The sequence below is a fragment of the Monodon monoceros genome, unplaced genomic scaffold, assembly GCF_005190385.1.
Source record: "Monodon monoceros isolate NGI ecotype Baffin Bay Population unplaced genomic scaffold, NGI_Narwhal_1 Super_Scaffold_10, whole genome shotgun sequence".
NCBI lineage: Eukaryota > Metazoa > Chordata > Mammalia > Artiodactyla > Monodontidae > Monodon > Monodon monoceros.
Window position 1 is genome coordinate 45,333,891 of NW_021703766.1, and position 24,683 is coordinate 45,358,573.

The window sequence follows — 24,683 nt, forward strand, 5'->3', positions numbered from 1 at the left end:
CCAGACTGTGCTAGAGGCCAGGTTCGGCGTGTCTGTGGACCCGGCTAGGGTCGGTAAGGTCGACAGAGTTCTCGGGTCCTCCAAACTTCCCGGGCCTCCTCTCAGTTTCTAGTTTCCTTCTGTTTGTGAGCGGGGGCGGTTGGGACAGCCTATTCAGAGCAAGACTAAATTTACGGAGGGATTTTCTGTTAGCAGCGTTAGAGGTTGTAGTTTTACAGTGAGAGGAAATTCCTTAGATTTAACCGGAAGGCTCCGAGAGTGGGATGGGGAGAATTTGGACCCTCCCCCGACTACGGCCACTTTCCCCTCCTCCTGCTTAATGAGTCTCTTATCCCCTAACACAGGGACGCTGCCGGCGGCGGGATGTCCTGGTCCGGCCTTCTCCGTGGCCTCCGCACGTCCCTAAATCATGGTAAATGGGGGGCTTGGGCTGCAGAGACGAGGCTGCGTGAGGGTTATTTCCCCTGGGACTTGTGTCCCTCTGCCATAGCCCCGAGTTTCGGCGGAGCTGGGGTTGTAAGGGCAAGAGGTAGGAAGTAGGTAGCATTTAGGCGTCTGGTGGGTATCAGGAGTTCGGGTCAATTATTTTTTTCAGCAAATGATATTAAATACTTCCCATGGGTGAGACATCCAAGCAAGACTTTGAAGTCATTCATTCAACTGACGTTTTCTTTTCCTTTTTTTTTTTTTTTGGCCGAGCCACACGGCTTGTGGGATCTTAGTTCCCTGATCAGGGATCAAACCCGCGTCCCTTGCACCCTTGCAGTGGAAGCGTGGAGTCTCAACCACTGGGCCGCCAGGGAAGTCCCCAACTGATGTTTTTCAAGAGCCTACTACATGCCAGGCACTGAGAGGGACACTTTATTTATGAACCTAGTTCTTCCACAAACATCAAATGATTCTCCTGGGCCATGCCCTTATGAGAAATATTCCACTCAGTCACTCTGCAGACCTTTATTCACCAAGGGTCACAGGACTGGACAAGACAGATCTGTGCCCTGCTTGGGGAATCTGGGCTGGCTTGACATGCATATTTCATGGAAGCCTCTCACACACGGTGCTCAGGAGGGAGACCTGACTGTGGTGCACCATACAGATGAGGACACTGAGGCACTGAGAGGTGAACAGTCTTGGTCAAGGGCAGACCCGTCGGAAGAGACTTGTAGGAATGTCTCGTCCTCTCTGAGGATTGTGCTGTAACTTGAGGCATAAGGACACATGGAAATGGACTGTAGGGCCAGGACCTGCCCTGAATCTGGAGGGGAGTGTGACGTTTGGGTGTGAGAGGGCATTCGTGCTAGTGACACAGAGAGAGGATGCACCTCACAGCTCTGGCCTGGGAGCTCCAGGAGGACATGGCCCAGGGTTGTCTCAGTCACCACTGCGTCTCCATTATTGATTGGGGCCAAGACACAGTAGGTGCTCAATGAATGTTTGTTGAAGAGAATCCAGTTGTTTGAGTCTTTTTATGTCCTATTTCCTGTCTATGAGCACATCCTGTCATCTACCTTAGAACCATATTCCTGCCCTTTTCCCCCACCTGCCTTTCCTCTCACTGCACTGCAGCCACACTGCCCTCCTTTCTGTTGATGTGTTTGTGGACACAGGCTGAGGCTGGAGCAGGGATAACGAGGGGGCAAGTGAGGAGATGAGGTCAGAGAAATAGCTCGCAGACCATGTGGGGCCTCGTGGTGGGGCCTCGTGGGCCCCCGGGGGGGAATTTGGCTCTTACCCTCACTGAGATGGAGCCACAAGAGGGCTCTGAGCAGGGGAGGGATGTGATCTGACCCAGGTGTCCATGGGGTCCCTGTGGCTTCGAGTGGGGAGCAGACAGTAGGAGTCGGGAGACCTGGGAGGAGGAGGAAGGAGGACAGGAGAGTCCAGTGGGAGACGGGGGTGGACAGGACCAGGGTGGATGCCATGGGGGAGGGAGAAAAGGGATTCTGATCAGTTGTGAAGGTTCAGTTGATAGGATCTGCTCACGGGGACAGGAGAGGGTGCGACGGGAGGAGGAGGAGTGACACCTCCCAGGGATACCCCTTGGGGTCGCTGTGGAGCAGCATGAATTAACGTAGGTACAATGCATAGAACAGTACAGGACACAGTGGGAGCCTGTTTGCGTTTATTGTTGTTTAAACAGCATTAAAATTAATGTCTTCTTTGCAGAATAAAATGAGTTAATTCATAGAAAATGCTTAAAATAGGACCTGACACGTGGTGGTTACTCCATAAATGTTATATTACTCTCAGCCGTGAGTACCCCAGCCGTAAACAGATGCACCCTGGCGAAGGGCTTGGAACGGTGCCGAGAACACCAGAGCGGAGTGGCTGATGCTATCATCTGTTCACTGGGATAATAACCGCGGCCCTCCCGGTTGTGTCTCTCCAGGCCTAGCCCTGGCCCCGCGGCCTTGGGCCCCGCGTCCCATGGCCACCCTGAACCAGATGCACCGCCGGGGGCCTCCAAAGCATCCGCCTACGAAAGTGGGCCCCACGGAGGGCCGGCCACAGCTGAAGGGCGTGGTCCTGCGCACGTTCGTCCGCAAGCCCAAGAAGCCCAACTCGGCCAACCGCAAATGCTGCCGCGTGCGGCTCAGCACCGGTCGGGAGGCCGTCTGCTTCATCCCCGGAGAGGGCCACAACCTGCAGGAGCACCACATCGTGCTCGTGCAGGGCGGCCGCACGCAGGACCTGCCCGGCGTCAAGCTCACCATCGTGCGGGGCAAGTACGACTGTGGCCACGTGCAGAAGAAGAAGTGACTCCCTCCCCACCTCCCCCGGGACACGGCGGGTGGGTGATCACCGCAGAACAAAACCTTCCCCTTGGGGCCCCTGCAGTGTCCTTGGGAAGCTAGTACAACTCTAGAAGTAGCTGGTCGTGGTTCAAAGCCTGGCCGCCTCTTCCATCATTACCACCCTTAACCCATAGTGGTCCTGGGTGTGAGTCAGAAAAAAGGCGCCCCTCTCCCAGCACCCTTGGTTTCCACGTTGGCGCCAGGGACCTCTTCTGCTGGGACGAGACACTGTAGTGCCATCTACTGGGAAGGGGTTGCAATAAACACAGAGACACGCCCCCCCCCTTGTGGTATTTGCATGGTATTTGCCCTCTGTGTGGTCTTGGGCACCGACATCCCCTCTGGCCTCAGTTTCCTCCTGCAGAAAAAAATAGCTCCACTTGCAGTATCGCCTTTGTTGGGTTTGGTGAAGATTAAACTGGGTGCTTTATGTGTATAACACATGCAGTGGCCACTCTGTTTTAAACTTTGGAGTTAGTGGGCAGCACTGAGGCCCAGTTCCCCTTCCTGCAGGCTGAGGGCCTGGGCTCGAAAGCCCTGCTGTCAAGCTTCCTCCTCTGAAAAGTGGCAGTAATTGTAATGTTGGCCACGAAGGGGTGTTGCGAGGATTAATGGTGTGTGCTGCTCTTCTGTTATTCTCAGGCTCACACACACCTGGCTTCAAATCCTGCCTCCACCTCTTCCTTGTTCTGTGACTCTGGGTATATTTGCTTCCCCCTCAGGCTTCAGTTTCCTCCCTTGGAAAATGGCACTGAGCGTGATGCTGCCCTCACGTGATCATGTGCTTGGCCATGTTAGGTTTGAAAATTTGGGAGCTGAGCTTGTATCATCAGGCTTTGGAACCCAATGTCTGGTATAAGTCCGGCTTCCCCTGTTTCCTGCCAGGTGACGCTGGGCAGGCCTTTTAAATTCTGAGCCCGTTTCTGTCTGGACTAAATGGCAGTGATGACAGTGCCTCCGTGAGAGCTGCTGGGAGAACAGCTGAGATCGGGCACAGGAGCTGTTGGGTGAGCCCTTGTAGCCCGTCTCTGGGTTCTCAAAGCCCACCTCTGTTTCTTGCACGGCACTTAGCACACCTGAAGTTCTCACGATTGGAAACATCCCACAAGGCCTTTTAGGATCGGAGCTAGCGGCAAACAAGTGCATCAGTTACAGACAAAAATCCCCCATCACCTCATGCTTAGCACCGATTTTATTGAGCGAGCTTGTTGGCTGCGCTCAGTTGGGGAAAGGAGAGCTTTCCTTCACAGCATGCCTTGCTCCTGGGGTCCATCTCCAAGCGGGCTCAAGTGTGGAGAAGAGGAGGCTGTCGCCTGACAGGAGGCGAGCTGCCCCTGAGGCAGGGGCAGGAGGTGGGGGTGGAGGATACAGTTTGGGGGTCAGCGCAGAACTGGCCTCAGAAATTCTGAAAGAAATGGCACCAGTCTGGCCCAGAGGGGAGGTGCTGATGGGCGTGGTGCTGGAGGAGGTTGCACGGGCCCCACTGCCAAATCCCAGAGACTCCCCAAAACAACAGGAAGAGTTCACTTTGAGGCCGCTGTTGGTCCCCTCAAGGACCTCTGCTCCCTCCCAGCAATCACCTTGCCCCCAAAACATGCTGATAAGAGTCCTTGTCCAAGATTGTCAGCAGCTTTCCTCTATTTGAAATCCTGGTTTGGCCTTTGTTTTTTGACTCAGTCTGTCAACTGATATCCACACATGTGAGAAAAAAATTTGCAAGTTACGTACAGGTCTCTGAGTTACTCTTTGACACTCTCCCTGGGAAGCTGGGGAAGCAAGTGACCAGCCTGGTTGGATCCCTGGTTTCTCAAATAGCATGGGGGCCACCACGCTGAAGCAGCAGCAAGTGGGGTTCACTGGAAACATTCCGGGAACAGGCTACACGGGACCCCCACTGTCCTCGGGCATCCTCCGGCTCGTGGCTGCAGAGCCGACCTTGATTGACGATGGTGTCTGGCAGATGGCGGTCTGTCCCAGAAGGCTGGATCAGGCTGGTTAGCTAGGACAGGCGGATCCTGACCCTCACGCTGGAGTGGGTCACGAGGGCACCATAGTGCCCCACCCAGGAACGCGTGTCTCTTCCATACTGCTCAAAAGACACATAGCGGATGCCCTTGCCAAAGTTGGTAAAGACGTGGGAGACCTGTGCAGGGAAGGAGAGTGAGGGAGTGAGGCTCCATGGACTTCTCTTCCTCCGCAACCTCAACAGATATTCCCCAACACCAAGTAGGTACCTGGCCCTGCTCCAGGCGCTGGGGATATAGCCGTGAAGAAAGCAGCCAAAAGATCGTATCCTGGCGAAGCTGAGAGTCTAGACTGTGACGCTGAAGACAGATGGGGGAAAGGGCGGAGGAAATACTGCAGGAGGTGGGATTGTAAAGCAAGGGCCCCACTGAGATGACAGAGACTTGATGGGGCGGGGGAGCCAAGTGGGGATCTGGAGTGTTCCAGACAGAGGAACAGTCAGTGCAAAGGCCCTGAGGTGGCAGTGTGCCTGGAGCAGAGTGAGGGGAGAAGTAAGAGATGGGGTCAGGGAGGTAGCTGGCAGATCGTGTGGGGCCTTTGAGATTGGCCACAGAAGGACTTTGGCTTCTGGCTTTTTTTTTTTTTTTTTTTTTTGGCCACGCCACTCGGCATGTGGGATCTTGGTTCCCCTGACCAGGGATTGAACCCACGCCCCCTGCAGTGGAAGCGTGGAGTCTTAACCACTGGACTGCCAGGGAAGTCCCTGGCTTCTGGCTTTTTAAATCTTCTTTAATTTTTTAAATTGAGCTAAAATCCACCTAACATAAAATGTACCATTTAAAACTGTACAATTCAGTGGTTTTTTTGTTTGTGTGTGTGTGTGTATTCGTAATGTTATGCAATCATCACCACTATCTAATTCTGGAACATTTTCATCACCCCAGGAAGAAAACCTCGAATCCCTTAGCTGTCACTTCCAATTCCTCCCTCCCCCTATCCTCTGGCAACCAGTAATCTATCTGCTTTCTGTCTCTATGGCTTTGCTTATTCTGGAAATTTCATATAAATGCAGTTATACAATATGTGGCCCTTTGTGTCTGGCCTCTTTCACTTGGCACAGTTTCCAAGGCTCACGCATGTTGAAGTGTGAATCTGTACTTCATTCCTTTTTATAGCTGCATGATAGGCTGTTGGCTTCTGCTCTGAGATGTAGCCACGGAAGGGTTACAAGCAGGTGAGATCCGTGGTCTGACTCACCTTTTTTAAAAAATAAATTTATGGGCCTCCCTGGTGGCGCAGTGGTTGAGAGTCCGCCTACCGATGCAGGGGATGCGGGTTCGTGCCCCGGTCCGGGAGGATCCCACGTGCCGCGGAGCGGCTGGGCCCGTGAGCCATGGCCGCTGAGCCTGCGCGTCCGGAGCCTGTGCCCCGCAGCGGGAGAGGCCACAGCAGTGAGAGGCCTGCGTACCGCAAAAATAGTAATAATAAAATAAAAATAAACTTATTTTATTTATTATTTTTGGCTGTGTTGGGTCTTCATTGCTGCACGCGGGCTTTCTCTAGTTGCGGCGAGCGAGGGCTACTCTTTGTTGCAGTACTCGGGCTTCTCATTGCGGTGGCTTCTCTTGCTGTGGAGCATGGGCTTTAGGTGCACGGGCTCTAGACTGCAGGCTCAGTAGTTGTGGCGCACGGGCTTAGTTGCTCCGCGGCATGTGGGATCTTCCCAGACCAGGGCTTCGACCTGTGTCCCCTGCATTGGCAGGCGGATTCTTAACCACTGCGCCACCAGGGAAGCCCCTGACTCACTTTTTAATAGGAGCTTTCTGGATGCTGAGTCTGTGTGTTGGGTTGGGGGTGGGTGGGAAGAGATCAGGAATGGAAACCAAAAGACCACCTAAAAGGTTACTTTGATAAGTGAGGTATGATGACCATGACAGTTTAGGCTCAGGAGCCAGCCTGGGGTTGAATCAGGCCCTGCACGCTTTAGGGTGACTTCGGGCCAGTCACCTAACCTCCCATGCCTCAGTTTCCCCAACTCTAGAATGGGGATGGAGCAAGGACTTTGGTTCACTGCTGCATTTCTAGCAACTAGAGCATAGCAGGCACACAGTAGGTGCTCAAAAATGTCTGTTGAACAACGAGGCCATTGTGCTAATGAAATGAATTAATGGGTGAAACTCTTGGGCAGGCCTGTAATAAGGGTTCAATGATTGTTAGCTGTTGTTATAGATACCCAGCAGTGCTGAGAGCAGAATTTGAGCAGGGTGAGAGGTGGGTGTGCCTTTGGGTCAGGGAGGGTAGTCTGGACCCACCTGTCGGCAGCCTCTTTCAGTCCACTGAAGGACCGGGTTGGGTGATGCCGAGAACTTGACCACTTCGTCTTCGTACATGTCCAGGAGGCGGACGCGGAGCCGGTAGATGCAGCCGCAGTTCTCCCGGGCACCCCACCTGCCGGGTGGCAGTGAGCCTTGATAGCCTCACCACCCGCTCAGATTTCTGGGTTGGGGAGGGCGACTGAGGTCTGGCCTCCCTGCACTTTGATGAGGTTAAGCCTGGGAAACTAGGGGGAGGAGCCTAGGTGCCCCTGGGGTGGAGCCAGGGCCTGGGGGAAGAGCCTGGGTGCTCCTGGGGGCAGATTCAGGAGGCTTTGGGTCAGGTGTATATGGAGGGGGGTGGGGAGGTAATGGTGTTCTGGGAAGGAACCACAACCTTGGGGAGGAGCTTGAGGGTGTAGGAATCTGGGGGTTCTGGGCTCACCAAAGTTCCGCCCCTCCCTGGCTCTGCTACTATGAGAGCATCGCTTCCCCTCTGTCAGCCTCACTATGAAGGGGGCACAGTAGCCGTGCCAGCCCGTGGAGTTGATGGGGGTGTGAAATGACTCCCTTCTGCAGAACTGCTGCCACCACGGGGGGTTCTCCACTCACCAGTCGGCCACACAGATCTCGATCTGGGAGCTGTCGAGCAGCTCCTGCCACACACCCTCCATCACCAAGTCCACAAGCTGCCTCTTGAAGCACCATCTAGGAAGGGGGGATGATAGGATGGGTGGGGGGGTAGAGAGTCCCATCATTCAAGTGAGCCCAGAAATCACCTCCTCCCAGAAGCCTCCCCTGACTACCCTGTCTAAAGCAGCCCATCAGGGTTGCTCTACCAGACAAGATGTATGATGGGCTGTGCAACCCCACTGGCCTCTCAGATCCCCTCCACCCTTCACTCTGCTGTGGACTCCAGGAGGCTGACTGTATGCAGGCCTGCCCCTAATATTTGTGGGGACCAGGACATGAATACAAATGGAGGCCCACATACTAGACATCTGAGCAGAGAATTCTGGGATCTCCTCAAGCACCAAGAAGCCCATGGTCTAAGGTTGTGTTGCCTGTATGGAAGGGTCTCCCTTACCCTCTACTTCCTGTTGGGTCAGCCAATGGGAAGCTCCAGCAGCAGATAGAAGGGAGAAGAGAGTGAAATCAGGGTATTTATTCTCCTGGCTCCCTCCCAAGGGATCATCGTGGGACTGTTGTATTTCTCAACGAAAGGGCCCTCTCCACAGTGCCCTCTCCTCCCAGCCTTCTCTGTCTTCATGTTTCGGTAATTGCTTCCTCCCCTTACCCCTGCCAGGCCTAGGGGTGGTAAGGTCCCTTCCCCCCACTGTTACTAGCCTAGAGTCCTGTAGTATCTCTTGTGTTCTGCCTGCACCTTTGTAAACAGTCCTTCTCCTCGAATTTCAATGTGCCATAATAACAGAAGTAGTGATTTATCAGAAGAACTGATAAATTGACCAGAACTGAACAGAGTGCTCAAGGATAGACCTAGGTTTGTATGGGAACTTCATAAATGATAGAGGTGGCACCGCCATTCCATGGGGGAAGGGAAGGATTCTTTAGTAGATGGTGTTGGGAAAACTGGCTCAATATAAGGAGGGGGATAAAAAGAAAACTGGATCCTTACCGAACATCACATTCAAGGTGGATTAAAGATCTAAATGTAAAAGATAAAACTATGAGGTTACTAGAAGAGAGTATAAGAGAACACTGTTAGGATCTAAGGGTAGGGAAGGATTTTTTAAACAAAATTTCAAAAAACAAATTCTAAAGCGAAAAGATGAATTTGATCATATGTAAATACCAAATAACACCATGGACATAGTTAATGCAGATGGTAGAGTGGGGGATTTCTATAATGTCCAGGATGGACAAGGGACTGACAGCTAGAATATACAAGAAATTCTTGTATATCAACGAGAATAAGATATCAACCTTAATAGAAAATATGAACAGGCAACTTACAAAAGAGGGAATCCAAAAAGCTAACAAGCACATGAAGAGATGTTTAATTATTAGTAAACTGAAACATGCAAATTAAAATAACAATGAGATATCCCGTCACCCCTAATATACTGGTAACTACTAGAAAGCTAGATGCCACGAGAATGGTTGACTGTGGGGGGAGGGCACAAGGAAAATGGGTATGGGGTATGAGGATACAGAGAATCAGCCAATCAAACTGTTTTTATGTCTTCACAGCATTTATCACCATCAGAAGCTCTGAAGTCAGACTACCTGGGTTCGAATCCCAGATCCACCATTTATAATAATGGTATTTGTGTCATAGGGTTATTGCCAGGATTTAAAAATTTACATGTAAAGCATCTGGCATAGAGTAAGCCCTCTAAATGTTTATTATGTTTGTTTGTTTGCTTGTTTTTTACTGTTTATGCGTTTAATGGCTTCCCCAACCCTACATCTAAAATGCAAATGAAAAAAGAGCAGGTTCCTGATCTTTCTGAATTTTCCTTGTGTCTCTGACATGTAAAACAGTGCCTGGTACCTGGTAGGCCCTTAACAAATATTAGCTGGTTGACTGACTGAGCAAATGAATGTGCGAAGGAGAGGCTGAAAGTGGGTGAGGGTGAGGATGAGGACGGTAGGGTAGAGTCCCCCTCCCTCGCACCAGGGATCAAGGGCCACTCACTCGAAAGAAGTCACGAAGCAGGTCTGGGAAGGAGCGCCCGGCACCAGTATTAGGTTCTTTTCCACAGCCCAGCCATTCCCGCCGTGCTCCACCTCCCAGCCTCTGAAGCCCTCTGTGAGATATAAAAGGGTTGAACACCAGGAATTCGCCCGCCAGCTCGTCCCGCAGACAACCCGCCACCACCTAGCTTTCTCCGCCCACCAGCTCCTCCCTCCCAGCAGGCTGTATTCGTGGTCCCACCCCACAACGGCGTCACTCAGCCCTGCCCATCCACTCAGCTTCTCCCCAGCCTCTCTAGGCCCCGCCCCCTGTTCTGCCTCCCTTCACTCTCAAACTACAGGGCTTCAATTCTGGCCCCGCCCCGGGCTCCTTACACCACCGCTTCCGGGCCCCTCCTACCTTGGTCTCGCCCACTTACTCAGTTCCCCTCCCCACAGCCTCTCAATACGACCTTATATTTCTATGCAAGCTCCGCCCCTGCCAGCACCCAATCGGCTTCTCCCCAGGCCTCCCCGGGCTCCTCCCCCTTTAACCGCGCCCACCTAATCTACAGTTCAAGCATAGCTTCCCGGCCCAGTCCCCTGGATCCTCCTGCTCTGTCTCGCCCAGCCATCTTGGCTCGCTATACGGCCCACAGCCCCTGGCTCCTCCCACCCAGTTTCCCAAGAGCCTCGACCACGTCCCCTGGCTCCCGGCCCCGCCCCTGTCTGCTTCACCCTGGCCGCGCCCACTCACTCCACCTCGCCTAGGTCCCCAGGACACACATCCTTTTGGTCTCTTTTTTCCCGCCCCTGCTGCTAGCCCCTGCCCCCGGCACCCACGCTCTCCGCAGGAGTTGAAGATGAGGTTGCGGCCGAGGGGCGCTCTCAGGCAGTAGCGCGCCAGGGCGCAGAGCGGAAACTCCTCCTCGTCCTCGCTGTTGGGCGGGCAGCGCTGGGCCACCGCGTAGAGAGCGCGGCCCTCCGCGCTGCGGTCGCGGGCCAGCTGCAGCAGCCACACGGTGGGCCCGTCCACCACGTCGCGCCAGGCGCGGCACACTGGGCGGCAGCGCGTCACTAACGCTCGCGGTGGCACGTGGCTCAGCACCTCCACGAGCAGCTCCGGCGGCAGCGCGTCCAAGGCTATGGGCGGGTCCGCGGGCAGCCGCCGCCGCGAAAGCCGGGCGCCCATCTCCGGCCGCCAGAGTCCTGCAGGTCGAGAGGGGTCGGCGGGTCAGAGCAGCCCGGCCTCCCTCCACCTCTCCTTCCAGGACGCAAGTCCCCTGCGACTTGACCGTGACCTCACCAGGTACACGGGCGACCGGGGGACTGCCATAACCAAGAAAATGCAGCATCTATTTCCTACCACTTGGCTCTGGACGGGGACCGGTTTCTCCCCACCTTTCCCCCTCAAGCAGCAAACCCCTGGCCTGATCACGACCCCACCAGGACTGCTAACCACGACTTCTGTCTCTGGCCGGTGCACTTGTGTCTGGCTAAGCACTTTACATATGCACACTGAAGACCCATGAGAAAAATCCACCGAGGAGGAAACCATTTCCATCCCATCCCCCAACCTGTCCCAACTCTAGGGCCTTTGGAATCCAGGACCTGTCCTTCAGCAAAATCTATTTCTTCAATCTCTTCGCTGAAGATTCTTGTCACATTTTTGCTCTACCCAGAACCCAGCTGTCCTGTGAGCCTTCCAAGTGGGTAAATCTCCTTGCTCCCTGGTGCTGTTTCCAGAGATTCTCCCTCCATCCTCCCCCAAATGCCGCAGCTATGAATCTCATCATCAGGGTAGATCGTTTGTCACCTTGTCATAATCTGCTGACCCAGATGACTACCCCTCACTTCTCCATGATTTTAGCTCCAGGCTCACAGCCACTCAAGCTGCTCTTATCAACATTCTTGGTGATTTCCGTATCCAGGATGACGATCCTTCCTTCTGCCACCAGGCCTCTCTTGTTCCCTGACCAGCTGTTCTTCTAGCCCCTCCATCCCGTGGTCGCACCTACACCTTGTCTCAGTAACCACAGCCTCTTCAGAGCCTCAGCCTCAGGCTTCTCACTCCCCACGCATCACCTCCTCTCTTTCCAGGTCTCTCCCTCCAGTGCCCTAGACCTACCCCCCCCACACACACACAGTCCTTCCAACCCACTCTGATCTCCCATCCTTTGTCCCTACCTCTTTTTCCCTGCACCACACCCCCTCAAGTCCTCAGTTCTTCCTTATCCAGCTTAAATTCCTTGGTTAATCATTTAAAACATTCTTTGCATACACCCTTGCCTCCTCCGGCTTCTTCCAACGCGCGCCCCGGTTAAATCCAGCCCTCCACCTACCTGTGCCTGTACCCGCACAGTTTAAAGCAGCTGAAGAGCAACACACAACTCCACTGGCTGGCCTCACTTTAAGTTTGTGCGCTTGATGCTCAAGCGCACCCACAGTGCTGCCTGGCAATCAGATTATATTTCTCTTACCCTCTTGCTCTTCCTCTCTGTAGATAACTATTTCACACCTTCTCCCCTATCCCCAACACATCACACTTCCTTCCACCTTTTCACTCTCTCTTTGCTTCTTAATTTTTTTTGGCCGCGCTGTGCAGCATGGGGGATCTTAGTTCCCCTACCAGGGATCGAACCCGTGCTCCCTGCAGTGGAAACACGGAGTCCTAGCCACTGGACCACCAGGGAATTCCCTCCTTGCTTCTTATTTTGCAGAAAAACTAAAATCGATGGGAAGTGAACATCCAGAGACCCCCACCGCCCCATGTACCACCTGTGCTTTCCCACCGTGACTGCTCCCACCCCAGGTCACCGTCTCACAGTTCTCCCCTCTCTCTGCTGTACCTTCAGCTTCCCCCTCTGCACTGGATCATTCCCGTCAGCTCGCACAGAGTCATCTCTCATTTGAAAACAAATTAAACTCCCTTGACTCCACCTCCCCTTCCAGCTCTGACCCCATTTCTTTGCTCCTCTTTATAGTAAATCTTCTCCAAAAAGTTGTCACACTCACTGCCTCCATATTTTCTACTGATCTTCTCTCTCAAACCTTCTCTAATCAGACTTTGCCCTCCTTCTCTACCCTGAAATGTCAAGGTCATCAATGACCCCCCCCTTGGTGCTGAGCCAAGTAGTCACTGTTCAGTCCTCACCTTGCTTGACCTGTCAGCAGCACCTGACACGGTGAGGTGACGCTCTTCTCACTTGGCTCTGGGCCAGCACGTCCCTCTGGACCCCTCCCGTCTGCCTGTGGCTCCTAGTTGGTCTCCTCAGCTGTTCCTTCCTCCTCCCTCTGATTTCAGTGTCAGGGATCGGTCTTTTTTTTAAAAACAAATTTATTTATTTTTGACTGCGTTGGGTCTTCATCGCTGCGCATGGGCTTTCTCTAGTTGCAGCAAGCGGGGGCTACTCGGCTACTCTTTGTTGGGGTGCATGGGCTTCTCATTGAGGTGGCTTCTGTTGTTGCGGAGCACGGGCTCTAGGTGTGTGGGCTTCAGTAGTTGTGGCACGCGGGCTCAGTAGTTGTGGCGTGAGGGTTTAGTTGCTCTGCAGCATGTGGGATCTTCCCGATTAGGGCTCGAACCCGTGTCCTCTGAATTGGCAGGCAGATTCTTAACCACTGCACCACCAGGGAAGTCCCAGGGATGAGTCTTTGAACCTCCTCTATTCTCCATCACCTCTCACTTGGACCATTACTGTCTCCCTGCTCCTTTCCCCAGCTATCAGGTGTGAACACCTGAGTCAGGTCCTGTCCCTGCCCTGCTCAGAGCCCTCCTGTGGCTCCACCTCACTCAGGGTCAGGGCAAGGTCCTCAATGCAGCCCACAAGCCCCACACGATCTGTACCCATCACCTCCCTGCCCTCATCTCCCCCTCACTCACTCTGCCCCAGCCACACCGGCCTCCACACCTCAGGGCCTTTGCACAGGCTGTTTCCTCCACCTGGAACCAGAGCATTTCTTGGCTCACCTCCACATTCCCTTCAGTCTTTGCTCAGATGTCAACTTCTCCATGAGACTGTCCCTGGCCACATTATTTACAATTTCAGGGCCTCATGACCATCACCTCCTCCTCCTTCCCATTTTCTTACTTTATTCTTCCCTAAAGAAACCCACTTCACAAATGAGCAAACTGAGGCATAGCACGGTGAAACACCTTTATTTAACAAGAACTCAGTGAATAGTTCAAGACCTAGTGAGAAACGCATTTCATTTCCCCATCAGGGCAGAAGAGCTTAGTGATGAAATGCTCATGCCTGGGTCCAGCCAGCCTGGGTTTGAGTCCCAGCTAAGCCTCTTGCCTCAAGGGCAAGTCACTTCAACTTTTTATGCCTCAGTTTCCTCTTCTGAAAATGAGGATGTTAACCTTACCCACTTCATAGGGTTATTGTGAGGATGAAACGAATTAATATTTATTTGTAAAGCGCTTAAATAATTGCTGGTGTTTCATAAATAAAAGTATTGATATAATATTAGACACTAAATTATGTTAGTTGCTATTATTACACACCATAAAAAGATGGCGAGCAACCATTTAGCTACAATATTTTCATCTGGTGACATTTACTGAGCCCTTACTAAACCACCCGTGCTGAGCATTTAAGCTGGATCATCGCACTGAATCCCATCATCGTGTTTTAATGTCCAAAACAATCCTTGGAGGTTGCCCTGGGTTAAGAGGCTTCAATGATCTAATGCTTGTTATACTATCTAATGCCAGTAAGTGCTCCATTCACGTCAGCTGTTACTATTTTGAAATAAATTGATTAAGGTCTTGTTAAGGATTAAAGCTCTATCAAGCCAGTGGTCCGTGGACGTGGCACAAAGCCCGATTCCCCTTCATCCCCACAACAGAGAACTGAAGTTGTAGAGACACGCTTTAGAGACTAGGGTGTGCTTTGCCCCAGGTGGTTATTAGCTGCATTAATAATTAGCTGCAATTTACAAGCGAATCCACCAGCTTGCCCGGTATGGATGTGTGCCGATCACTGGCAAACAGGGGATCCCTGGAGCTGGGGGTGGTCCCCTCACACAACGAGGGCAGCCAGACTTCACTGAGGGGCAAGGACCTTCAAGTGATGTACCATACGAGCCCTGGGTATTCAAAATGATTGTGTGTGATGCTCTCCTGAGGACCACGAGGTGCCTTGTAGCCAACATGTCCAACACGGCTGAATGCCAACGACTGGCTGGGTCAGAATGGCACGGCGCTGCCTGCTGCTAGGGTGTTTGGGAGTGTGTGTGTGGGGGTGTGTTTGGTGGGGAGGATATTGTATTGGTTGTCACAGTGACTGGGGGATGGTACTGATATTCGGTTTCCAGGGACCTGTGATGCATGGCAGACATCTTCCCCAGATGGTTATAACAACGTATCCAAACTGATGTGCTCTTTTCCAGGGACTGGCCGTTCTCCATTAAGGAGTGGTGTCCACAGCCCTCCCCTTGACATGGGCAGGCCTTTGGGATTGTTTCGCCTTTCAGAGCATTGCAGAAGTGACATTGCTAAGGGATTTCAGAGGCTGGGTCAGGAAAGAGGATACAGCCTCTGCCTGACTCTCTGGGGATGCATGCATGGGGAGCCGTGAGTCCAGCGGTGTGCTCCTAAAACATTTAACAACTGGCTCTGTAGGGGAAAAAAAGAAAAGAGTCTGGGTGTGTAGCATTTGCTGATTTCTGTGGTGTGTATACACCTTCCATGGCTGACAACAAGCTACCAACACGACGTCCCTGGACTTTGGCGTTGGAAAGAGCTGTCCACAACGTGCTTCCAGGATCCAGTGTGAGCCAGCTCCAGCACACCACGGCCTGAGTCACCATGTAAGTCTGGCTGCCCTGAAGTCGTCACACTGGAGATACACAGGGAGATAGACATGCTTGGGAGCCCCAGCTGTTTGGGTCTCCCCATCCAAGGTGCTACAGAGAGGAGTGAATGAGCCCTCAGATGACCCAGTCCCAACCACTGCCTGATGGCACCTGCACAAGAGCCCCTGAGAACTGCTTAGCTGAGCCCAGTCAATCCCCAGAGCCGTCAAAATAATAAAGGAATGGTTATTGTTTTAAGTCATTGCGTTTTGAGTGGTCTGTTATGTAGCACTTGCTAAATGTAACGATGCTCAGTGACCTGTATTTCAGGGGACAGGTACCACTCACAAAGGGTGGCCAAGAGAATTCCAGTCAGCATTAAAAGTTCCATCTGGAATGGACAAAGAAGATGTGGTCCATATATACCACGGAATACTACTCAGCCATGAAAAAGAACGAAATGATGTCATTTGCAGCAACGTGGACGGACCTGGAGCTTATCGTACGAAGTGAAGCCAATCAGAAAAAGACAAATACCATATGATATCATTTATATGTGGAACTAAAATATGACACAAATGAACTTATCTGTGAAACAGAAACAGACTCACAGACATAGAGAACAGACTTGTGGTTGGTTGCCAAGAGGGAGGGGGTGGGGGAGGGATGGACTGAGAGTTTGGGATTAGCAGATGCAAACTATTATAAATATTATAGAATGAATTAACCACAAGGTCCCACTGTATAGCACAGGGAACTATATTCAATATCCTGTGATAAACCATAATGGAAAAGAATATAAAAATGAATGTATATGTATATGTGTATAACTGAGTCACTTTGCTGTACGGCAGAAATTAACACAACATTGTAAATCAACTCTACTTCAATAAGTTAAAAAAAAAGTTCCATCTGGGCAGAGGAACTGCCTTTAGAAACATTTAGAAAGGTTGTTTTTCTTTCTTCTTGTTTTTTTTTTTTTTTTTGCGGTATGCGGGCCTCTCACTGTTGTGGCCTCTCCCGTTGCACAGCACAGGCTCCGGACGCGCAGGCTCAGTGGCCATGGCTCACGGGCCCAGCCGCTCCGCGGCATGTGGGATCTTCCCGGACTGGGGCACGAACCCGTGTCCCCTGCATCGGCAGGCGGACTCTCAACCACTGCGCCACCAGGGAAGCCCTCTTCTTGTTTCTTGATCTGAGGGCTGGTTACACGTGCGTTCGTTTGTAAAAATTCATCAGGCTGTATAGTTTGTGTACTTTCTAGAAAAGGTTTACTAGAAACGATAACAACAGTAAAAACAGAGATGGTAGTCCATGGAAAGGAACCAAGGGATGTCCAAAAAGCTCTCCCCACTGTTATCAAACAAAAGATAGGATTATTATTATTACTATTATTTTAAAATATGGAACGCTTCACAGAATTGCTTGTCATCCTGGTGCAGGGGCCAGGCTAATCTTCTCTCTATTGTTCCAATTTTAGTATATGTGCTGCCAAAGTGAGCACGATAGGATTATTTTTAAATTAAGGACCCCATGAGAGTATTAAGAGGTAGCTTCTCTCTCTCCTCAGTGGTTCCTCCAATCAAGTAGGGCCTTTTTATAGTGATGGAAAATTTTGCACAAAAATACCTCCGTGACTCAGTGGTGATACCATTGCCATGGTTTGGTGGCATATACTTATAATAACCATTATTTTATGATTATTTTTTATGGCTCTAGGGACTGACTGGGCTCAGCCAAGCAGTTCTCAGCGGCTCTCATGCAGTGGTCTTCAGGCAGGGGCTGGTGCTGGGTCACCTGAAGGCTCATCACTCCTCTGTCGAGCACCAGAGGTGGGGACTCAAACAGCTGGGGGCTCCCCAGCATTTCTCCGTCTCCACGTGGTCTCCTGCTAGCGCATACTTTTCCCTGAGTAGCCACTCTTTTTTTATTTTTAATGCTTTTTGCCACATAAAAGTAAACACTTTATTTTCTTTGTTGTTGTACAAATCACGATGATGGAATTGTCCTTCTCTCTCTCTTTTGTTTTTGGCCGTGTGGCGCAGCATGTGGGATCTTAGTTCCCCTACCAGGGATCAAACCCTGGTACATTTTGGTACTTGAAATATCATGTCGTTAACTTTTGTTTTATGAATTTGGAAGACTGAACAGTTACTGTGAATAGTAATATTTCAGTATCGGTCTAAAAAAATACATGGGTATTGTCCTTGTCTCCCTTTCTTAGGAGTCAGTGTTTATTCACTGTATAATTATTTCAGCTTTGGGAATTTCCTGGCAGTCCAGTGTTAGGACTCGGAGCTCTCACTGCCGAGGGCGTGGGTTCCATTCCAGATCAGGGAACTAAGATCCCACAAGCTGTGCAGCGTGGCAAAAAATAAAAATAAAAAAATAAAAAAAATTTAAAAATCAGCTTTTCTGTATGCTTGAATTCGCTTTTCTGTAACGTTGAATTTTTTCAGAATATAATCATGTGGGTAGAAAAGACCCAACTGTCAAAGTTTCAGTGTCCAGGCTTCCCTGGTGGCACAGTGCTTAAGAATCCGCCTGTCAGCGTAGGGGACACAGGTTCGAGCCCTGGTCCAGGAAGATCCCACATGCCTCGGATGCCACAACTACTGAGGCTGCGCTCTAGAGCCCATGAGCCACAACTACCGAGCCCGCGTGCCGCAACTACTGAAGCCCGCACGCCTAGAGGCCATGCTCTGCAACAAGAGAAGCCACCGCAATGAGAAGCCCGCGCACCGCGACGAAGAGTAGCCCCCACTCGCCGCAACTAGAGAAAGCCCGCGCACAGCAACGAAGACCCAACGCAGCCAAAAATAAGTTAAAAAAAAAACAAGATTCAGTGTCTGCAAAGCCTATTAGGACCCTCTGCCGAGGGCAGGGAGCAACTGAAGGTTTCCAGGACCCTGGGCTGCTGCTCCCAGCAGGATAGCTGATGGTCAGGACCTCCCACTATGGAGGCAGACGATCAACGTTCAAATCCTGGTTCTGCCTCTTCTTGGGCAGGCCATCACTTAGGCATGTTGCAGGCCTCTGAGCCTCAGTTTTCTTGTCTGTAACATGGGAATAACTATTGTTCTACCTCAAAGGATGGATGTGAGCAGTAAAGGACAAATATCCCTAAGCCATGCCTGGGACTCAAGGAATAACTCCCAATGGTCATAGAAGAGCTGTAGGCTTTCGCTCTTTGGATGAGGATTTGATAATCTGAAAGAATTGGGAACCTAGTGAGATGTCCTCTGTGGATCCCCCTTGGGAAGAAGGGAAATGGGAGAAGGGGGTGGGCACACATCTACCTCATCACCCTTTCAAAACTCTGCCAACTACCCAGGGCTCCCATGTTGAACTTGAACTCCTCAGGGAGAATGCATGAGCAAACCACAAAGCCAAAGCCAGAAACTACTTCCAATAACACCCCATGGAGACATATGCACCTGCATAAGCTGGGGAATCTTGGTGGTGGGATTTGTGGTGCATTTCTGCTGTGTGTGTACACGTACATGTTCCATTTATATTTGCACACAGGGAGCCATCTGTTTCCCAGAATGGGTACCTTTTTAAAAAAATTACCTTCATGGATGTATAAATTACATCCAATAAGATGCACACACTTCAAGTGTACAATTTGTGTTCTAACAACTGCGTACAACTGTACAACCATGCCCACAGCCAAGATGTGGGACATTTCTTTCACTCTAAAAGGTTTACCCCTTCCCAGTTAAGCCCCACCTCCATCCCCGCCACTAATCTGCTTTCTGTCACTATAAATTCGAGTTTTCTCTTCTAGAATTTCATATAAATGGAATCATATGGTGTGCCAGTTATTAATTTACTTCCTCACAGCTCCAAGTTGAGAAATTGGAATCTGGGCGTGTAAATCTTTTCCCTTTGCAGGCTGACATGTTAAATTTTTCCAGTAGAGGGAGCCAGAGAGGCATTGCAGGAGGAACTGCTGTGTTAGATTCTGCTGCACAGCAAAGTGAATATGCATACATATATCTCCGTATCCCCTCCCTCTTGAGCCTCCCTCCCACCCTCCCTATCCCACCCCTCTAGACGGTCGCAAAGCACAGAGCTGATCTCCCTGTGCTATGCGGCTGCTTGCCACTAGCTATCTATTTTACATTTGGTAGTGTATATATGTCCATGCCACTCTCTCACTTCGCCCCAGCTTCCCCCTCCCCCCATCCCGTGTCCTCAAGTCCATTCTCTATGTCTGCGTATTTATTCCTGCCCTGCTACTAGGTTCATCAGTACCATTTTCTTTTTCCTTTTTTTAGATTCCATATATATGTGTTATTTGCAGTGAGGTGGATGGACCTAGAGTCTGTCATACAGAGGAAGGGGTTTTGCTTCCCACTTCCAGACTGCCGGGATAGGCAGTTTCTCCTGCCCCATTCCCAAGCGTACATGCATGCTTCTCCGGTGTCTGGCAGTCAGCAGCATCCCTCAGCCAGCACGCTCCCCTGGCACCCACCTCAGCTGGTTTCCTAGCTGAGTGCCACTGGTGAGATACTTCCTTGGGAACTGCTTTCCCTGGCATCCTAGAGGACTGACTTCTGGCAAGTTCCAGAGGGTGGATTTCCAGCAAGTTCTACAGGTGCAGCACCAAAGGGATTCTTTTGCCCTTTAGTGAGCCATCTCCAAGTGTTCTCCAAAAACAGCAGGGATTCTGGGGCTGCCACGGACGGCCTGGGACTGGCATCTTTCTCAAGCTCTCTGTCTTAGATCTTAGGGGTAGTGGCTGCCCCTTGTAGTTGCTATTTCTATATTCTTTAGCATTATTTCTTAGCAGCTAATCCCTCTAACTCTAATTCTCTGCTATAATTAATAATTCTGTATATTAAACATTCTCCCTTCAAATTCCTGTGTGGTTCCAGTCTCCTGATTGGACCCTGACTGATAACTATAGAATGTGCCCCTGTGTCTTCTTTCCTTCAGCATCACATTCTGTGATTCAGCCACGTCGTTGCATGTATCCATCAGTAGTTCACTCCTTTTTATCGCGGAGTAGTATTCCGTTGAACAGGTTAAACCATGACCTGTTTACCCACCCAGCATGATGGACATTTGGGTTGTTTCCAACTTGAGGCTATTATGAATAAAGCTTCTATGAACATGCACATACAAGTGTTTGTATGGACATATGTTTTCATTTCTCATGAGTAACTATGTAGGAGTGGAATTCTTGGATCACATGGTAAGTGTGTATTTCAATTTACAAGAACACGCCCGATCGTTTTTTTCAGCATGATTGTGCCATTTGCAATCCCATCAAACATGTATGAGAGTTGCAGTTGTCGGCACCTTGTATTGTGAATCTTTTCAATTTTAGACAGAATGGCTTCCTTTTGATGCCCCGGGGAGATTTTCCTCTACCTGACATCCTCATTTATTAATTTTTTTTTTTTTTTTTGGCTGCACCTTGCGGCTTGTGGGATCTTAGTTCCCCGACCAAGGACCGAACCCGTGCCCTCAGGAGTGGAAGTGTGCAGTCCTGGACTGCCAGGGAATTCTCTCCCTTATTAATTTTAACTCTTTACTCTGAACTGTGGTGCCAGTGTTGTTTCTAACCTGTGACAAATGGTTACAGAAAAACCATCAATAAAACAAGATTGAAAATTCTTTGCTTTTTGGAATTATTTGCATGTACAAAGATTTGGTGTGTCTTCTCGTTTAAGAAGGCAGACTGAGCTATTGATAATCAGAGCCTCTACTGGCCTGTAAGAGTTTTTAGGTAGATTTTTAAAAAACGGTACCCTTTCTGGGTGAATGCAAGCCTGGGGTAGCAGGGCCTGGTGATCAGAGCAAGGGCTGCATTCAAGCCCCCGGCTGGCCTCATAATAATAATAGCTGGTTCTGTGCTAGATGCTGTCAAAACAGAATCCCAGGAATCCCAAGTTCAAATGCCTACAAGAGACAGGCAGTATCCAAAGTGAGACCAACTGGGTGGAAGCAAACCAGAGAGAAGAGCCCAGCCTGGAGGCTGTGCCAGTGTTCACTGTGGCTGATTTATTGCCCAGTAGGAAGGTGGGCCCAGTTCGGCTACATTTTCCAGTTTGTCAAGTGATTGGAAATCCCTGTTTTTATGTGAAATCACCCAATTTTTAAATGTTAGCAGTGCATTTAAAGAAAAAAAAAAAAAGAACAGTGTGGGCCAGGTGAGACAGATCTGCAGACCCAGGAACTGATTGCGGGTAGCCTTTTGTGGCTTCTGTATTACCCCAGTTGATCTTCACACCATGAGGAAACTGAGGCCCAGAGACGTGAAATGAGGCACAAAAGGTCACACAGCAGTCAGAAGTGGAGTGGCGATGGGAATCTGGGCAGTCTGATCTCCCTCCCAAAGGGCATCCTCCCTATGTACAGCAAAGAAATTAAAAAGCAAAGTGAACAGGAGGGAGACCATCACCAAGAAAGAAATGTTGATAAATTTCTGCAAGACAGAAAGCAGAAAGAAGTGTAGGGGCTAGGACAGAACTCAAGGTGGGGACAATGGAGCCTCAAGGACCCCCAGAGGCTCTGGACCCAGAGGGGCCCAGGCTGTGGTAGAAGAACAGGTCAGGAGTCGAGAGGGCAGAGGGAGGACAGAGGTTAGTCCATCTCTGAAAAACTGTGCCTGTCGGTTCCCCGTTCCCTCACCTTCCTCCCCCATGCTTTGCCACACAGATCTCAAGCTACCCAACATTCACATACAGGAAAAACAAAACAATACTGGATGACTGTTCTTTGAAAACATTGCATGAAGCATCCAGGAAGCGCCCAGGCTGCTGGTGCTCCTGAGGATAGCCTTCCCCACTCTGGCATCTGGGAGTGAGCTCCCAGCAGCCTGGTTTCCCCCAAGTTATCACTGACAAGTGCTGCCTCCAAACACAGGGTTCTCAGTCATACCTTCAGCTGGACAAAGAGGCCAGTGGGAAAGCAGGACCATATTTACGAAAGCCCCAAATTTCATACCAGTTACTTAAATAAGTCACCCAGCCCCTTGTTCGTTTGAAAATGTGATTGGACAAGCAGGGATCACCAGATGCTTAAAGGAAACCAGCAGCCTGAAAAAGAACCAGTAAGATGAACATGCAGGGCTTCCCTGGTGGCGCAGTGGTTAAGAATCCGCCTGCCAATGCAGCAGACACGGGTTGAAGCCCTGGTTCCTGAAGATGCCGCGGAGCAACTAAGCCCGTGCGCCACAACTACTGAGCCTGCAAGCCATAACTATTGAGCCCGTGTGCCACAACTACTGAAGCTTGCACGCCTAGAGCCCGTGCTCCACAACAAGAGAAGCCACCGCAATGAGAGGCCCATACACCGCAACGAAGAGTAGCCCCTGCTCACCGCAACTAGAGAAAGCCGCGCACAGCAACAAAGACCCAATGCAGCCAAAAATAAATAATAAATAAATAAATTAATTTTTTAAAAAAAGATAAACATGCAGAGCAAAAGTGAACTGACCCCAGAGGTAACAGAGACAGTTCAGAGGGCCAAAAGAATGTAAAGGAAAAGAAAAACCCTAATTCGTACACTCAGGGCCGGCTTCAGGCTTCACGGGTGTGTGAACTTTGGAGTTGTACTTAGAAGGGCTCCATGCCTGTTTAATGGTCTGCTACTGCCAACCTGAAATTCTTAATCGTTTTTGAACAAGGGGCCCAATTTTCATTTTGTACTGGGCCCTGCAAATTATGTAGCTGATCCTGAGTACACGTAGATTTGAGAAGAAATTCAAAGCAAAACAAGAAGAGGATACTAAAAAAGGAAGAATGTCTTTAAAAAAAAAAAAAAAGGAAGACTGTCGTCAAGAAGAAAAAAGAATTCCAAGAAATAGATGGGATGAGTTAAAAACAGGAAAATCCTTCTCTCAAAAGAGAAAAAGTAAAGCTATTTAAAAATACTGCAGGAAAAACAAAAAACTGTTTAAGAAAGTCATGGCGCAAATATGATATACACTAAACCATATCCATGTTATATCCATTTGATAATGTACAAGAAAAAGGAATCCATTTGACCTGGAGGCTAGGGGCATTCTCCTTATACTAGCTCTGTTTATTGGTTTTCAAGGGAAAAATGTTGTTTTTGTTTTATTGAGATATAATTAATATTGTGTAAATTTAAGATGTACAGCCTGTTTTTTTTTTTGGCCGCAGCACGTGGCTTGTGGGACCTTAGTTCCCTGACCAGGGATCGAACCTGGACCCCCGGCAGTGGAAGCAAGGAGTCCTAACCACTGGACGGCCAGGGAATTCTCCAGCCTGTTGATTTGACACATTTATATATTGCAATATGATTATTTATTAGCAATGCCTTTATCACTTCACATAATTATTTCCTTTTTTGGTGAGAACATTTAAGATCTGGTCTCTTAACATAAAGACTGTCTTTTCAAAAAAAGACAATCTTTTGGATTGTGCTAGGAAATCTACATGCAAAAAGATGAATTTAGGCCTTTACCTCACACCATACACAAACATCAACTCAAAATGAATCAGAGACCTAAATGTAAGAGTTAAAACTATAACATTTTTAGAAGAAAACAGGAGAAAAATCTCATGATCTTGGGTTAGGCAAAGATTTCTTAGATACAATACCAAAAGTATGATTCATAAAAGAAAAAATGGATTAATTAAACACCATCAAATTTTTAAACTTTTGTACTTCAAAAGACATCATTAAGAAAATGAAAAGACAAGTTATAGATTAACAGAAAATATTTGCATACCATATATTTGATAAAGGACGTGTATCTAGACTATTTAAAGAACACTTAAAATTCAATAATAAGACAAGCCAATTTAAAAATTGATGAAAGGGGCTTCCCTGGTGGCGCAGTGGTTGAGAGTCCGCCTGCCGATGCAGGGGACGAGGGTTCGTGCCCCGGTTCGGGAAGATACCACATGCCGCCCAGCGGCTGGGCCCGTGAGCCATGGCCGCTGAGCCTGCGCGCCCGGAGCCTGTGCTCCGCAATGGGAGAGGCCACAACAGTGACAGGCCCACGTACCAAAAAAAAAAAAAAAAATTGATGAAAGATTTGAATACACATTTCACTGAAGAAGAAATACAAATGACTAATAAGCACATGAAAAGATGCTCAACATCATTAGTCATTAAGGAAATGCAATTTGAAATCACAATGTGATACCACTTCATGCCCACTAGAATGGCTATTGTCCAAAAGATC

General features: G+C 49.8%; 2 protein-coding genes and 1 non-coding gene across 7 annotated transcripts in view; 1 reads left to right on the forward strand and 2 right to left on the reverse strand.

The window, feature by feature from the left end:
* On the forward strand, positions 1 to 4,771 carry MRPS12 (mitochondrial ribosomal protein S12). Of its 2 annotated transcripts, none has more exons than XM_029242188.1 (3): positions 1 to 53; positions 345 to 412; positions 2,390 to 4,771. In XM_029242188.1, the coding sequence occupies exons 2-3, from the start codon at positions 364 to 366 to the stop codon at positions 2,758 to 2,760; spliced, it is 420 nt and encodes a 139-aa protein (XP_029098021.1). In that variant the 5' UTR covers positions 1 to 53; positions 345 to 363; the 3' UTR covers positions 2,761 to 4,771. The 2 variants fall into 2 exon arrangements, with proteins under 2 accessions (XP_029098021.1, XP_029098030.1); XM_029242197.1 differs by having other exon boundaries at positions 16 to 49; positions 2,390 to 2,800.
* LOC114907035 (F-box only protein 17) overlaps positions 4,713 to 24,683 on the reverse strand; it is a 26,518-nt gene continuing 6,547 nt past the window's right edge. The window contains exons 2-9 of one of the 4 annotated variants that reach the window (XM_029242167.1): positions 12,864 to 13,027; positions 10,553 to 10,918; positions 9,732 to 9,843; positions 8,709 to 8,738; positions 8,160 to 8,192; positions 7,685 to 7,780; positions 7,073 to 7,208; positions 4,713 to 4,938 (exon numbers count right to left, since the gene is read on the reverse strand). In XM_029242167.1, coding sequence (XP_029098000.1) covers positions 4,795 to 4,938; positions 7,073 to 7,208; positions 7,685 to 7,780; positions 8,160 to 8,192; positions 8,709 to 8,738; positions 9,732 to 9,843; positions 10,553 to 10,901 — 900 coding nt within the window. In that variant the 5' untranslated portion in view covers positions 10,902 to 10,918; positions 12,864 to 13,027 and the 3' untranslated portion in view covers positions 4,713 to 4,794. The remainder of the gene's footprint in view (positions 4,939 to 7,072; positions 7,209 to 7,684; positions 7,781 to 8,159; positions 8,193 to 8,708; positions 8,739 to 9,731; positions 9,844 to 10,552; positions 10,919 to 12,863; positions 13,028 to 24,683) is intronic. The other 3 variants (XM_029242163.1, XM_029242173.1, XM_029242177.1) reach the window with 3 other exon arrangements.
* Positions 16,909 to 17,015, reverse strand: LOC114890095. The gene has a single exon (XR_003792232.1). It is a non-coding gene; the product is annotated as a U6 spliceosomal RNA (small nuclear RNA).